Source organism: Excalfactoria chinensis, chromosome 2 (assembly GCF_039878825.1).
Source record: "Excalfactoria chinensis isolate bCotChi1 chromosome 2, bCotChi1.hap2, whole genome shotgun sequence".
Lineage (NCBI taxonomy): Eukaryota > Metazoa > Chordata > Aves > Galliformes > Phasianidae > Excalfactoria > Excalfactoria chinensis.
In genome coordinates this window covers 15,557,372-15,571,580 of record NC_092826.1, presented here as the reverse complement: position 1 = coordinate 15,571,580, position 14,209 = coordinate 15,557,372, and the positions used below count along the sequence as shown (strand labels likewise).

Sequence of the window (14,209 nt, the reverse complement as noted above, 5' to 3'; positions counted from 1 at the left end):
AAGAGGAGATAATCTGCCTGTAACAACTCTATTTTTCTTTTACAAAAAAATACATTGATGTTTCTCGCTCTATGCCACCAATTAGCAAATCTCTAGAGTATTTTTTTACCTGAAAGAGTACACTAGTACTACCACTGAATAACAGTCACAATTATAACTTTTTTATTAATAATTATTTATCTAAGGATATTATTATAATGAAAACCTGTAATTCCTTACGTTGGAAACTGGCTCAAAGGTTGTTACTGCTCAATATATTGTTTGTGCATATAAGCATTTTAAAGAGAAACTACAGTTACAGTTCTAACAAAATCTGATTTTAAATTTGAGATCTGACAACTAAAGTTAAATTAACTAAAATCACACTAATCTGTTCCATCTCAGATTTCTTTGCCATCACTATTTAAATCTGCAGTGCATTGGAAAGAAACATATATTTATTCCCACTCAGAAGAGCTATAGTTCTCAGTTAGTAACCAAAATGTCAAAGACTATAAATTGGTATCAGACTAAAAAAGAGTTATTGTAATTTATTTATTTATTTTTTTATAATAAGACTCTCACTATTTTCATAAGGGATGCATAAGAGAGTGAAGAAAGGAGATAATTTGCCTGTAATGACTATTACACTTTGACAAAGAAGACATCACCTCTCATATCATAACCAAATACATTATATTATGCTATAATGAATACTAGCCCCTCCTATCTCCTCAGCAAGATAACATAGTACAGCATAGAATAACATAGCATAGCATAACTATTTACTTAGTTTTTCCTCAATTACATCATCTTTGAACATATTTTTGGTCTTGATATTTCACTGACACTTTAATAATTTCCATACTTTTCTCATATTTCAAAAAGTACATTCGTGGTTACATTAGGTTTGCTACTTCAGTAGTTATTTCTCAAAACTCTGCTGCACACATATTTCTACTTACCTCATTTAAAGATTATTCAATTTTTCTGGAATAGATAATTAACTTCTGTTGTATTCCTTGTCCCTGCAGTTTCCACATGCTTATCCTTTCAGCGTTTGCTTCAGATTACTGAGGCTCTAAAATGATGTTTCTAAGTGGCTCCTATGTCACCATTAAGTACTGTTTTGCTGTTGTCAGTTTTCGTTCAATGAATCTTTTTGTTTTTATGGGGTCATAGTTATAGACTTTTATTTTTTTTTTTTTCTCTTCCTTCCATTCCTCCCAGGGTGTCCAATTTGAGTGCATTATGGACAGTTTGGATACATTTTGAATACATTATTATCATATATTTTCTCACTGAGAAAATCTGATCTGTTTTTGGCCAGCTGTTCCTCTATTAATTTGATACTTTTGTCACAATGCTGAAATAAAACGATGTTAACTACACACTAATATCTGAACTGGGGACAATTAAAATATCACTGTAGTGTTCTATGACCTTCATTTACTTTCACATGCTATCAAATGTTACACAACCTAAATACAGTTTGATGCCTGTCTTTTACTATACACGCATGAACCAAAACAGTATATATCCTGCCATACTACATAAGTACTGTTCAAAAATACCAACGTAATCAATAACTGACTCTCAAAGCAAGATAAAAATATAAAATGAAGTGTACTGCAATAGAGAAGGAAATGTAATGCATTTCATGGAATCACAGAATTGTTTGAGTTGAAAGGGATTTTTAGAGGTCATCTAGTTCTACACTAAACAGGGACACATGCATCTAGATCAAGTTGCTCAGAACCTGGTCCAGCCTGACCTTTAACATCTCCAAGGTATGGGTATCTACCACCTCTGAGAAATCTGTTCCAGTGCTTTACTACCCTTCTTCCAGAAAACATTTTCCATTCTAAATTTCCCCTGTTTTAATTTAAAACAATTTTCCCTTGTCTTATCACAAGAGACCCTGCTGAAGAGTCTGTTCGCTTTCTTCCTATAAACACTCTTTAGATACTGAAATTCACAGAAAGACAAATGAATTTTTGCAGTACTTGGAATACACATATAGGGATCAGAGTTATATTTAATATGTTATATTAACTTATGTTAACATTAACTACAACTTAGAATATTAAATATATATGTATAATAAAAAGATTGTAGTGAATACCTAAAAAATTGAAATAAATTGAAGTAAAAATTTGTTGGAGATGATACTATTCCTTTAAGAGAGTATAAGGTCAGAAAAAAAAAAAAAAAAAGAAAAAAAAAAAGTTACTATATGCAGCGTAACAATGAAACATAAAGCATCACAGGAATATCCTTTATAAGCTGAAAGATGATCTCACCATTCCTAGAATATACCAGTAACTCCTAAATGTGGACCAGACAAAAAAGGAAAAGAAAACTGAATTCCATTTTGAATTGAGGTCTCTTAATTACAGTTTTTTCTCAGGTCCCCATTGTGACAATATGAACATGTTAAAATTTGGTGCAAGAAATGAAATATGAGCCTTTAAAAAGTAATCAGCAACATATCCCACCTAATAAGTCTTACAGTTGATTGGGTTACTGAAGTCTTAGACAAGAATGAGGACCTTCAGACTGCTGCCCAAGATTAAGTTAGAAGCCTGCATATTTGTCGGGCACAGACAGCACAGATGACTGAATAAGATTCTTTAATTCCAGTTATTAATTAACTTATCATGATTACTGACTGATGATAGGTAATATGTAAAAAAAAAGGAAAATATGTATTTGCATATCTGTTATCTGTTTGAATAAACATTAGGGATTTTTTTTCATCCAAGAAGTAGCTTTTTGCATTCTAAAAAACCTCCAAGGGGAAAAAAAAAAAAAAAAAAAAAAAAAAAAAAGATATTTGTTTATACATATATATATATATATAATTTTGATATTATTTTGATATTGACAATCAGAAAAAAATATATCTTTACTTAAACAAAGTTTATGTAACTTGGGAAGATGGAGTAGATGACCTTTATAGGTCTCTTCAAACTCATAAACGATTACTGATGATTCTTTCATGATAAGCTTAAACTTTTTCTTTTTATTCCTAACTTCTCCCTCATTAGATTTAGTTTCTAAATAATGGCCACAGATTTAGTTAAATAGAAGAAAAAAAACTTCTGTTTTACAAAGTTCTCTATTTTACTTAAACCTCTTGGATTTTCTGTCAATTGATTTTAATTAGGTTGTTGTAATTAACTTCTATTCTTAATTTCTTATTCTTTATTTACCATTATATGGCGTAAAGTTAAAAGTGGTGTGGTTAAAAGTATATCTCTGTATTTTTATTTATTTCCAAAACTTTTTTGAACTGTTAACTGTTATAGCTATTTCTAGTAACATCTTCTCTGATATGAAGAGAGAAACAGATTTAAATTAAAACAGATGAGATTTTACAACAACTTCCTTACAAGTACTTTGAATCCTGTCTGGTGACCTCTTAAGACTCCTCTTTGTGGAGAAGGGGAGATCCATTCCACTATTATACTGAGAAGAAAACTTTCTATTTCTTCAGAAGTCCTTAAACTGCATTTTCAAGTCTTCAAGCTTTTTTATAAGCAATTAATTTTTCAGAATATGTAGCATTTGAGTAGCATTTTACATATTTAAAATGCAACCCTAATTGATGAAAATTCTATTTCTAAGTGCTCAGGTCATGGTCTATGTGATTCCATAAAACGGATGTCTTGTCCTGGGCAAAAAGAAAATTAGAAATGCATTGTAAAACATGAAAATTATGAAAAGTAAAGTAATAATATATAAAAAGTAAAGTATACTGCTTATACAGTTCAACTGAGCATTGTTTGGAAGTATAAAACAGCCTCACTCTCTGAAGTGACATTCAGCATAAGTAACTAGAGAACATTATTTCCCTTCTGCAATTACTTAGCACTGGAATGTTCAAGCCATGGCCTGTGGGTCAGATGCAGCCCAGCACAGCCTTTTCTGTGGCCTGCTCTCTGCCCCATTCCATCATGGAGGTGACTTTCCCCTACTGAATATCTCTGTCTGGCCCTAGGCACACACCCATCACTTAACAATAACTAAACCATCAGTGTGCTGTTAAAACTGAACTGAAACTAGGATGCTGCTAAAACAAGTTATGGCAAATAATTTCATGTATTTTAACACATTATCTAAGCACAGTCCTATGAACAGTAAAAAAATATGCAGCTTTGCTTTCTGTTTTAATAAAGGAATTTGAGAATAATTTTCAAGATTGCTGAAAAAAATCATCAATCTTTTGATATATTTGCAATTATTTTTTCAGTTTACAGAAATTCATTACCTGTGAATTTTCAGATATTTTTTTCAATCAGATATTCAACTCAAACATTTGACCACATTACTTTACTAAACTTATGTAAGATCTGAAGTTGCAGTGCATGGAAAATAGTCCACAGTATAGGTATAGGGGAGCTACCACCCAAGGGGGACCCATGCTAGGGTAGTCTGTTTCCGAAGGATGAACCCCATGGTATGGGCCCATATTGGAGCAGCTCCTGTATGTTGTAGAAAGAACTCACTGGAGCAGAAGAAAAGAGAAAAAATGTTGGAGCACCAGAGACAGTCTTATGAACTGACTCCAACTCCCTATTGTCCATCCACCTGTACTGCTTTTTCTTATGTCTTTCCACTGTTCACAAATTTAAACACAAACTTCTGCAAAGTAATGGGTGACGTTGCACAGAATCATAAACAATCCAGAGGAACCTATTGTTTGTTTGTTTGTTTTTTCCAATGACTGTCTGTACAAAATTTATTTGCAGAGATTTAAGAGATCTGCTGGGTAGCTTTAAAATAAAAGTGGAAATTTGTTTCTGTGCTTTACAAAGTAAATAGAAGTATATCTCACATATGTTTTCTCTACTCCAATGAATTGTGTAAGCATGACAATGCATGATGAAAGTGCACAATATGAGAAAAATATTAATGCTTCCTCACCTGAGTGCTCAGTGAAGAAAGATTTCTTATGTAGATAGTAAAGAAGTGTATCCATTATAATTCTATTACAGTGGAAGTCAAAGAGCAGATGGCATAACTTGCTCACGTGTCCATGGTAATTAATTAATTTTGTAATAACTTAGCTAGTCATAACTCAAATTTAAAATTAGCAGGGGTAAGTTGATTTTATATTAAATTGTCAGATTTGCAAAAAAGAAAAAGTGAATGTATAAATTAATCTCCTATGACACCTCTTTCACATATTTTAGGTGTGTCTTTAAGGCTTTTCTGCTTTAATAGAATGCTGAATAAGCAGAAATCTTTGCATTCCTGCAAATAACTCCCTGAATTACTTTGGTGCTTTCTTTACATCACAAATGCCAAACATTTAAACTCATATCATTCTCAAATTTTTTGATGAAGGCCATTTTCTATCAAGGAAAAAAAACAAAACAAAAAAAACAAAACAAAAAAAACAACTGGATTTCTGAGGCTAAATTTCTGCAAGAAATTCTTTTGTAGTGTTTATAGGTTATGCTGTCTTGGTATCTTCACTATATATCTGCTTTTATTTCATGATCTCATTAAATAATCTGCAACCTTCAAAGTATGAAGTATTTTTTTTTTTTTTCCTAGAAATGTATTTTCTTTGGTTGCTTTTTCAATATAGATGAGAATGCTAAATATCACAGCTGTAAGGCAATAAATATTAAGCATTGAACTAATGTCTTGTGCCTTTCAAAATCTTTTTAAATGCATATGTGTGATATCTTAAGAATTGGGAACATAACCAACCAAGTAAGCTTCTATGTACTGTCTTTCATCCTAAAAGGTTTCAGTTCCAAAATAATAACAACAACAATAATAATAAAAATAATAATAGACACAAATGAAGCCAAAAGAAAAATGGTATTTCCTTTTACATTTCAGTTCCTAGGAAAACAGTACACTGAGAGATGGTGAGGTTGCAAGGACCCCTTTTCCTGGCTACTAATAAAGAAAATTATCCTCCAGGTCATATAATAGAAAAGTGAATGGTTCTCTCTTGACACCACATACACATCCATTCATTAGCACTGTCTTTAATCACTAACCTGCCATCATATGTAATTCTGTACTGTTGCCCATAAAATTAGGGATTAAGATTCCTTGTTGCTATCATATTTAAAAATGTTTCTATTATTTTAAACTGTTAAAGTATGGAATGTATGACTTTTTTTCTTTTAAACACATCTTAAAAAAAAAGAATGCATGTGAATATATTGAGTGCTGTTGTTTTATTAAAAAAAAATTAAAAAAAAATGGCATAAAACATAAATCATAGCATAAACAGCTTATGACAATATCTGAGTTAGTTCACTGTGTTTTTCAATGGAGACAATTTAAAACCTGTACTCAAATATTCCCAAGGCTTAAACAACACAGTATAATAAAATACAGCAATATATTCATTGGCAAATCAATTATTTCTTCTGTTAGGAGCAAGGCCTTACACTCTATCATAAATGCAATTTTCCATTGCACAGCCTTCTGTTATTCTGTGAACAACTGTTGCTTGGTACCAAGAACATAAAATTAGCTATATTTGGCAAAGCAAAGAGAAATTGTTTGCCTTCATGTCTGTCATAGGAACACTGCATCTGCATATGTTAATTAGATCCTGTTCATGAAAATAGCTTAGCAGATTACCTTGGATAATCTTTGCAAGTGTTCATTAAGAAAAAAAAAAAAAAAAAAAAAAAAAAAAAAAGATTTGGTTCACTTTCCACACTTATTAGAGAGGCCCAAGATCATTTTGAATAATGTTTTCAACCAAATGCTTCAGTAAAGCCTAATGTACATAACACTAGGACATTAACAAAAAAAATATATGTTTTATAAGTTTTTACTTAGATGAAACTGGGAAGCTGCCAAGGCCAAAACTTCAACTTACAAATTGTTTCAGCCAGCATTATACAACTAAAAGATAATCTACCATTGTTATCTTTCTCATAGGTAAATAAATATTCTGTTTTTCAGTACTGGAAAGCATTGACTGTGGGAAAATATGCTATTACACATCACCACAACATTTCTACAAGTCTTTATCAATTCCAAGCAGGAGAAAAAGCAAAATATGTACAAATGAAAACATAAGACTCATTTAAGCTATTTTGTAGTTGTTGTGGCTGTTGGTTTTAAATTCATCTTAACATATAATGTACCATCCTAAGGAACTGTCTACCATCTTTTAAATAAGGCCTTGTTCATCCAAAAAAAAAAAAAGTCAAAAAGCAAACAAACAAACAAACAAACCACAAAAAAGTAGCACCAAAATATCTAAACAACAACAAAAAAAGCAAAGAAAAAAACAGTTCATTTTGAATAATGACAAGAGTCCATTATGCATTTTATTCTAAGATTTTGTCATCCACTGTTACTGAGATGGTAGTCTATTCATGTAAAACACTTTACCCTTCAGTGAATGTTAAAATAGACTGCACTGGAAGTATATATGCTGCTGAGAATAATTGCACATGTAAATTTCAGTTATTGCACTACCGATCAATAAATTATTTATCTATTTATGAAAAAACCTCCAAAAAGAAGGAAACCTATCTTTTCTTACATATAAGTATCTTCCCGACTGAGTTCTCTCTAGAAAACATCTAGAAAATATTCATATCCAATTTTAAACTGAGGAAGAAACTGCCGATCTTCGCTCAACCTCATACGATTTTGTACACATTTCCAAATTCGCTAGCATCATTTTTTTCAATTTTTTTGCCACTGAAGTTTGATGTACATTGCTATGTTTTTGGTGGATAATGAAAATCATAGTTTTTCAAGGCCTTACATTTTTATAATTAAGAGTTTAGTTATTCTGTTTATATGAGAATTTACATATATTTTTTTCTGTTTTGTTCATAACTTGCTATTCAATTGTGATCAAATTTTAAGTTCTCAACAAAAAAACCCAACAAAATATAGTCTATTGAAAGTAAATTTATTTTAACTGGAAGTTGATTTTCAGCTTTTTATCTTCAAATTATTCAAAGGATTTGAAATTAAGATGATACTGAAGATACCTGATTTAAACTCATTCATTTTAACCTCACTTCAGGTATTTGTATGCATAGATGAGATCCCCCAGAGCCTTCTCTAGGCTGGAAAGTGTCAGTTCTTTCAGCCCTTCCTCATAGGAGAGATATTCCTGTCCTTTCATCAGCTCCATGACCCTATGTTGGACAGCCTCCATTAGCTCCATGGAGAAGAAGAGGACAGAACTGAGCACAGTACTCCAGATGTTGTCTTACCAGTGCTGAGGGCAGAAGGAAAGAATTACCTCTCTCAATCTGTTGGCAATACTTTTCCCAATACTATGCACAGGCTATCATTAGCCTTGTTTTCTACAAATGATGTGATGCTATTGAAACAAAAGTGTTTATTTATTTAATTCATATGATACATTTTTCCCCCAAAAAAGTTTATTAAAATTATCTGCTCTCATCTTATTCATATTCCATAAGGCAAAACAAGAGTAATAACAGCAAATAAAATACATGAAAAATTGCTCTTACCATGACAACTGGGTAGAGCCCTGTTCCACCCAGGTCTTCCATCATCTCCCATGATACAAGTTAGTGTAGAATATCCTTGCAGAACGTAACCAGCATCACAGTAGTATGTGACAGTTGATCCTAGTTTATAGTCCATTCCAAGTCTTGTTCCATTCATTATATTTCCAGGATCAAAGCAAGATTCACGTAGCTTCGCTATTGAAGAAAAAAAATATAAACATAATTCTGAATATAATATAAGGCATTATATTATATATATGCCTTCTGGAATTCTCTCAAGGTCTTTGAGAACTGTGTAGGCATGTAATGCCTTATTTATTTTACATTTTGTATATACTTTAGAATTTTTTTTCTCTTCTGCATCACTTTGATGACACCTGTGACTGTAGTCATCTCTCTTTCACTTTAAAAACTTAATTAATTTCTACATAGTGACCAAACTTGCATTTCTTGTATTTTTACCATGAAATTCCTGTAGAATGTAATCACAAGAACCATTCTTCAAGATTTCACTCTTATTTGTAGACTGGGAACATCCTGGTTTTAAGATCTATGGTCTAAAAATTGATAAGTGGAGGAAATCTAAATAAGTGGTTTGTGACAAAATAAAAATATGCAAAGAAGATTTCTTCAAAACTAATAAAACCTAAGTGAACATCCTCAACATGATCACTAGTTCAAGGCATAAAAGCTGTACCAAAATAACAACTCAGATATTTTCAACTTTATTAAATAGAAACATTTAAGGAAAATTAGCTACCTTCTTCCATTAATGAAAATAATAGTAAATGTACTAGAAAATGGTAGACGCTGTAATGAATCATATGATTTTTTCTTATGCAGGATGTAATTTGGAGTATTTTTTTTATTATTATTATTTTATTTTTAATCAATCACAAGACAGAAAATCCAGAGTTTCTTCTTCATTGTTTTTGATTGTGATGTTGAAAGTCAAGAGGGAATATTTATTCACTTTCAGAAAGATCAGTGCCAACTTTCTATACCCTAGAAGAGTTGCAGCAATCATAATTGCACTGTAGATCTTTGCACTTCAAGATCTCTGCTAAAAGGCTATAGTAGTTTTAAATAAAAAGACTCTTCTTCTGATTCTAGCAGTCCCTAATCTTATGTTCCTCAAAACTTTATTTTATAGGTTTTAGCCACATATCAGCTTTTTCTCACTACCATAGAGAAGACAATGATGTAAACAGATTTTCGTTTTGAATTTTATGGCCATTTTATACAAGGTTTACCATATTTTATTACGTTATCCCAAGACATCAGCCAGGTGATAGTGGTATGTCAGTAGAGGCTCAACCTTTCCACCATTACTCCATTAAATTTTGTTGCTCTGTGACAGATGACAGCAGAGGGGCACAGTGACAAATGGTGCCTGACGTGGAAATGCACATGAAGCAAATCTGTGTAATTTAATTCCTCCATGAGGAAGAAAATGGCACACATTCATATTCATCAATACTTGCTGAACATTTGTGGAGACCAAATAGTGGATGTGAGCACAGTGAGGTAGTGAGTGGTGCATTACAACAGTGGCAACAGTGACAGTGGGTCACCTATGCCAGTGCAGATTTTAAGAGTGCGGCATGAAGGCTCTTGCTCATTGCTGGCAAAAATGCAGAGGTAAAGGTGGTGACTATATTGAAAAATAGTGTTTCATAACTGAGAATTTGCTCTATCAAATAGTGTTATTCTGTCCTTTGCATCTGTTGCATTGAAATAAAGCATTATTTTCAAAGCAAACTATGTACTTTAATATTTATGAGAGGTGAGAAATATTGTACTACAACACCATAAAGGTTACATACATTTATGTTTGAAGATGGAAACAATAATTCTCCTGAAATTTTGATTTCACATTTTCCAAGAGAACATGAAAAATCTCCTAATGTGGGTAACATTGCCATGAACATGCATTTTAATTCAAAATGAGTATAGCAGCAAATGAGAGTTACAAAACCAAAGTATAGTAACAAGAAGTATTTGATGTCCACAACGATTCATTTATATAATTGTAGTATGGTGCATGTAGTATCTAACTGTCTCCTTCTCGGAAAGGTAAGTCTTCAAAATACAGCATGACATTATGAAAAAAAGGGCCAACACCTCTGTAACACTCATATTCCAAAATCTGGGTGGACATTTAAATGTTAAGAGATTCAAGTTACCAAAAAGTCTGTAAGATATCATATTAATATTAATAATTATTATGTAAATGAACTAAACAGTCATTTGAGAAGTCTGGCAGATCATACAGCAAACTGAAAATTATTTGAAGTTAGAATAATCAAATTCATTACTCCGTTATATAAATAAATAAAGACCGTTTACTTTAGAGGTATAACATTTTGACAATAACAAGAAAGCATGAATCATAGAATCCTTAGAGTTGGAAACAGCATCTAAAGGTCATTTAGTCCCTGCAGTGAATAAAGACATGCATGGCTAGATCAAGTTGCTCACAGCCTGATCCAGCCTCACCTTGAAGAAATCCGTGTTTCAGAATTCTAGTAGGATAAGGAATTCTTTGGATAAGGAATACATTAGCATTAAATAAAAAATTAGAAGGAGAAAAAGATAAAGCAATCTATTATGTCTGGAGCTTTAATCAAAAACTGAGGAAAGACACGATCTGTCATAGCACAGATTTTGTGTGGGGAACAATTACAGACCAATAATTTTCTTTTCACCAAAGGTATTGCTGTGACAGACTGCTAATGTTGCTGACACAACACTAATAATATCCCTATAAAAACAGTTTCTTAATAACTATTTTTAAAAATAAAACTTGAAATATGTAGCATTTTCAAATTACTTCTTGAAATCTGAAGGGGCTGTTAAGCAAACTTTTAAAGAAAAAAGTCAGTATATCAGACTGATATATATCAAGAATGAAGTAAAATGCACTTTGTGACTCTGGCTCTATCTTTTCTATACTCTCCCATTACGTAGCTGAAATAAACCCAGTTTCCTCACTCTTTTTCTATGTTACGTGTTCTAGTCTCCTGAACATCTTGGAAACCCTCCATTGCACTAGACTTGCTTATCTCTGTCTAAATTCCTTCAGCACTGATAAGACCTTAAATGTACACCAGGTGTTACCTCCAAATATCAAAACAGAATTACAGAATCATAGGATGGCCTAGGTTGAAAAGGACCTCAAATATCATTTAGTTTCAGCCTCCTACTGTGGGCAGGGTTGCCAACCATTAGACCAGGCTGCCCAGAGCCACTTCCATTCTTTCAGCACGTGGAAGAATTTCTTGCCTATTGCTGCTGATTCCACTCTTGCTTCCACTCTCAGCCCAGAAGGTAATTTCCTTTCTTTACCAGAGGTCATGTTGCTGGTTCACAGTCAACTTGCTGTCTACAAGGCCCTACAAATGCTTTTCTGGAAAGCCTATCCACCATTTCCCTGGGCAGCCTCTTTCAATGCCTGACCATTCTGTCTAACACTCAACCTCAACCTATCCTGGCACAACCTGAGGTCACTGTTTCTCATCCTATTACTGTCACCTAGGAGAAGAGACCAATCCCTCACCTCACCACAACCTCCTTTCAGGTAGTTGTAGAGAGCAATAAGGTCTCTGTGAGCCTTCTCTTCTCCAGACTAAACAATCCCAGTTCCCTCAGCATCTCCCCATAAGACTTGTGTTCCTGACCCTTCACTGCTTCACTGCCATTCTTCAAACACACTGTGGGGCTTCAGTGTCTTGTAGTGAGGGGCCCAAAATTCAACAGGGTACTTGAGGTGCACCCTCACCAGTACTGAGTACATGGATGATCTCCTCTCTGGACCTGCGGACTAAACTGTTTCTGATACATAACAGGATGTCATTGGATGTCATCTTGTTGAAGTTCACACTATTGGTCTCACTTCATTGATCCAATCTATTCATTTAAACAGTAGTACTACTTTCCAGAGTACTGACTTTTCCCCTCAAATTGGTATTGTCCACAAACTTGCTTCATCCCATCAGACAGACAACCAATAAAGAGAACACTCTTCACATTACTAACTAGCCACTGGCTATGAGTCAGAGTTCTGCAATAATATCAATATTCTGCCTACCTTATCCAGCTCATGAAATTTGGCTCTCAGAATAGAGAATAGAGAATAGAGCACCATATTTTTAAATCATAGAATGGCTTGCATTGAAAGGCAACCAAGTTCCAAACTCCCTGCCACAGTCAGGGCCACCAACCTCCAGATCTGGTACCATACCAGGTTGCCCAGGGCCCCATCCAACCTGGCCCTGATTACCTCTAGGGCTGGGACACTGTAAGATATTTTTTTAAATTTTTTTAAAATTAATTAATTTATTTATTTTTCAGCTTTGTCTCAAAGCTTGCTGTTGAACACAGACATACAAGTCCAGGCAAGTGTCCTGGTAAAAGTTCGAGAAATCCTTTGTCTGAAGATTGGCCAGGGTCAATAACCTATAAGAGGCCATGCTTTTTACACTATTGCCTCAAAAGTTTTCTGAAGATGGACGAGTCCAGGCAAGCTCTGAGCAGGGGATCAGAAATCCTTTGTCTGAGGGTAAGAGATGGACAAGTCCAGGGGCAATGAGAGAGAGATAAGCTGCAGATGAATGGCCGTGAAGTGGTCCTTTTGTGTGGGCTTATCTCGAGGAAGATGGCCATCTCAGGGGTACTCACATGACTCTGACTCAAGCCCCCAGGAATGTTATGTAGGCAGGGAAGAAGTAGGATAAAAACAGCATGGACAAACTACAAATTTAGGTTTTCTGACATCAGATGCCTCACTTCATGAACAAGGAGATTTTCTGACATCAGATGCCTCACTACGTGATACCTGCATGCCTGCATGCTGAAGAACTTCGCCTACTGCTACGAACAGGCTCTCCTGGGCTTGCTGCTCGAGACGCTGCTCAAGATTCTTCTTCGTGAAATCTCGCTGCTCCTTCCACCACCTGCTCTGCGCTGCACCGGTCCGCTGCTTGTGGCCTGCCACTCTGCTGCTGCTCTCCTATACGCCCTTTTTCCTCGGACCAACGAAACGACGTGCGACAGGACAGTGTTGCATCCAGGTGGTGACTATCCCCGCTTTTCACAGTATCACACAGTATCACAGTATCGTGCGAGTTGGAAGGGACCTTAGAGATCATCGACTCCAACTCCTGAGATTCGAGCCCCTCTGTGTAGCAGAGCGGCGCTTCTACCACTCGCGCCACAGGGGGGATTCGAACCCCGGGCCTCTGGTGTTGCAAGCGGCACTTTATACCACTGCGCCACCGGGGGCACACTTTTACACAATTCTTGCCCTTTTCCTAACTTTCCTATTGCCCACTTTCCCGTCTCCATCACCCTAATTTTGGTATTCGCTACTCTCCCTTCCCCATCCCCTCAGCTGATTTTTTTTCCTAACAAACTGGTTGGAACAACATTTGAATGTTTTCTTCTTAATCTCACGCTGGGCATAATATATCAAAAGAACCTTGCCTCCCTCCTGTAAATTGGAGTGAGACACAAGCGAGGTGAGTAGTAACCTAACGGCTGATAAGAAGACTTCTGTGGGGGCTCATCTTGAGAGACATAACCATATCTGTATGCTCAGGGGTGCTGCACGTGACTCTTACTATGTGCCCAGGGACAGTGCCTCACAGTCTCTGTACTTGCTTGTTCTCTAAGGCTGGCCACTCTGCTGCTGCTTTCTCCTTTACTCTTAGTCCTGTATCAGGACCATTGGAATAGTGTGT

General features: G+C 34.7%; 1 protein-coding gene across 5 annotated transcripts in view; it reads right to left on the bottom strand.

Annotated features, from left to right (window-relative positions):
- CSMD3 (CUB and Sushi multiple domains 3) overlaps positions 1–14,209 on the bottom strand; it is a 496,245-nt gene that overhangs the window by 125,786 nt on the left and 356,250 nt on the right. For all 5 annotated transcript variants that reach the window (XM_072330149.1, XM_072330150.1, XM_072330151.1 and 2 more), the window contains one exon: positions 8,469–8,663. In XM_072330149.1, coding sequence (XP_072186250.1) covers positions 8,469–8,663 — 195 coding nt within the window. The remainder of the gene's footprint in view (positions 1–8,468; positions 8,664–14,209) is intronic.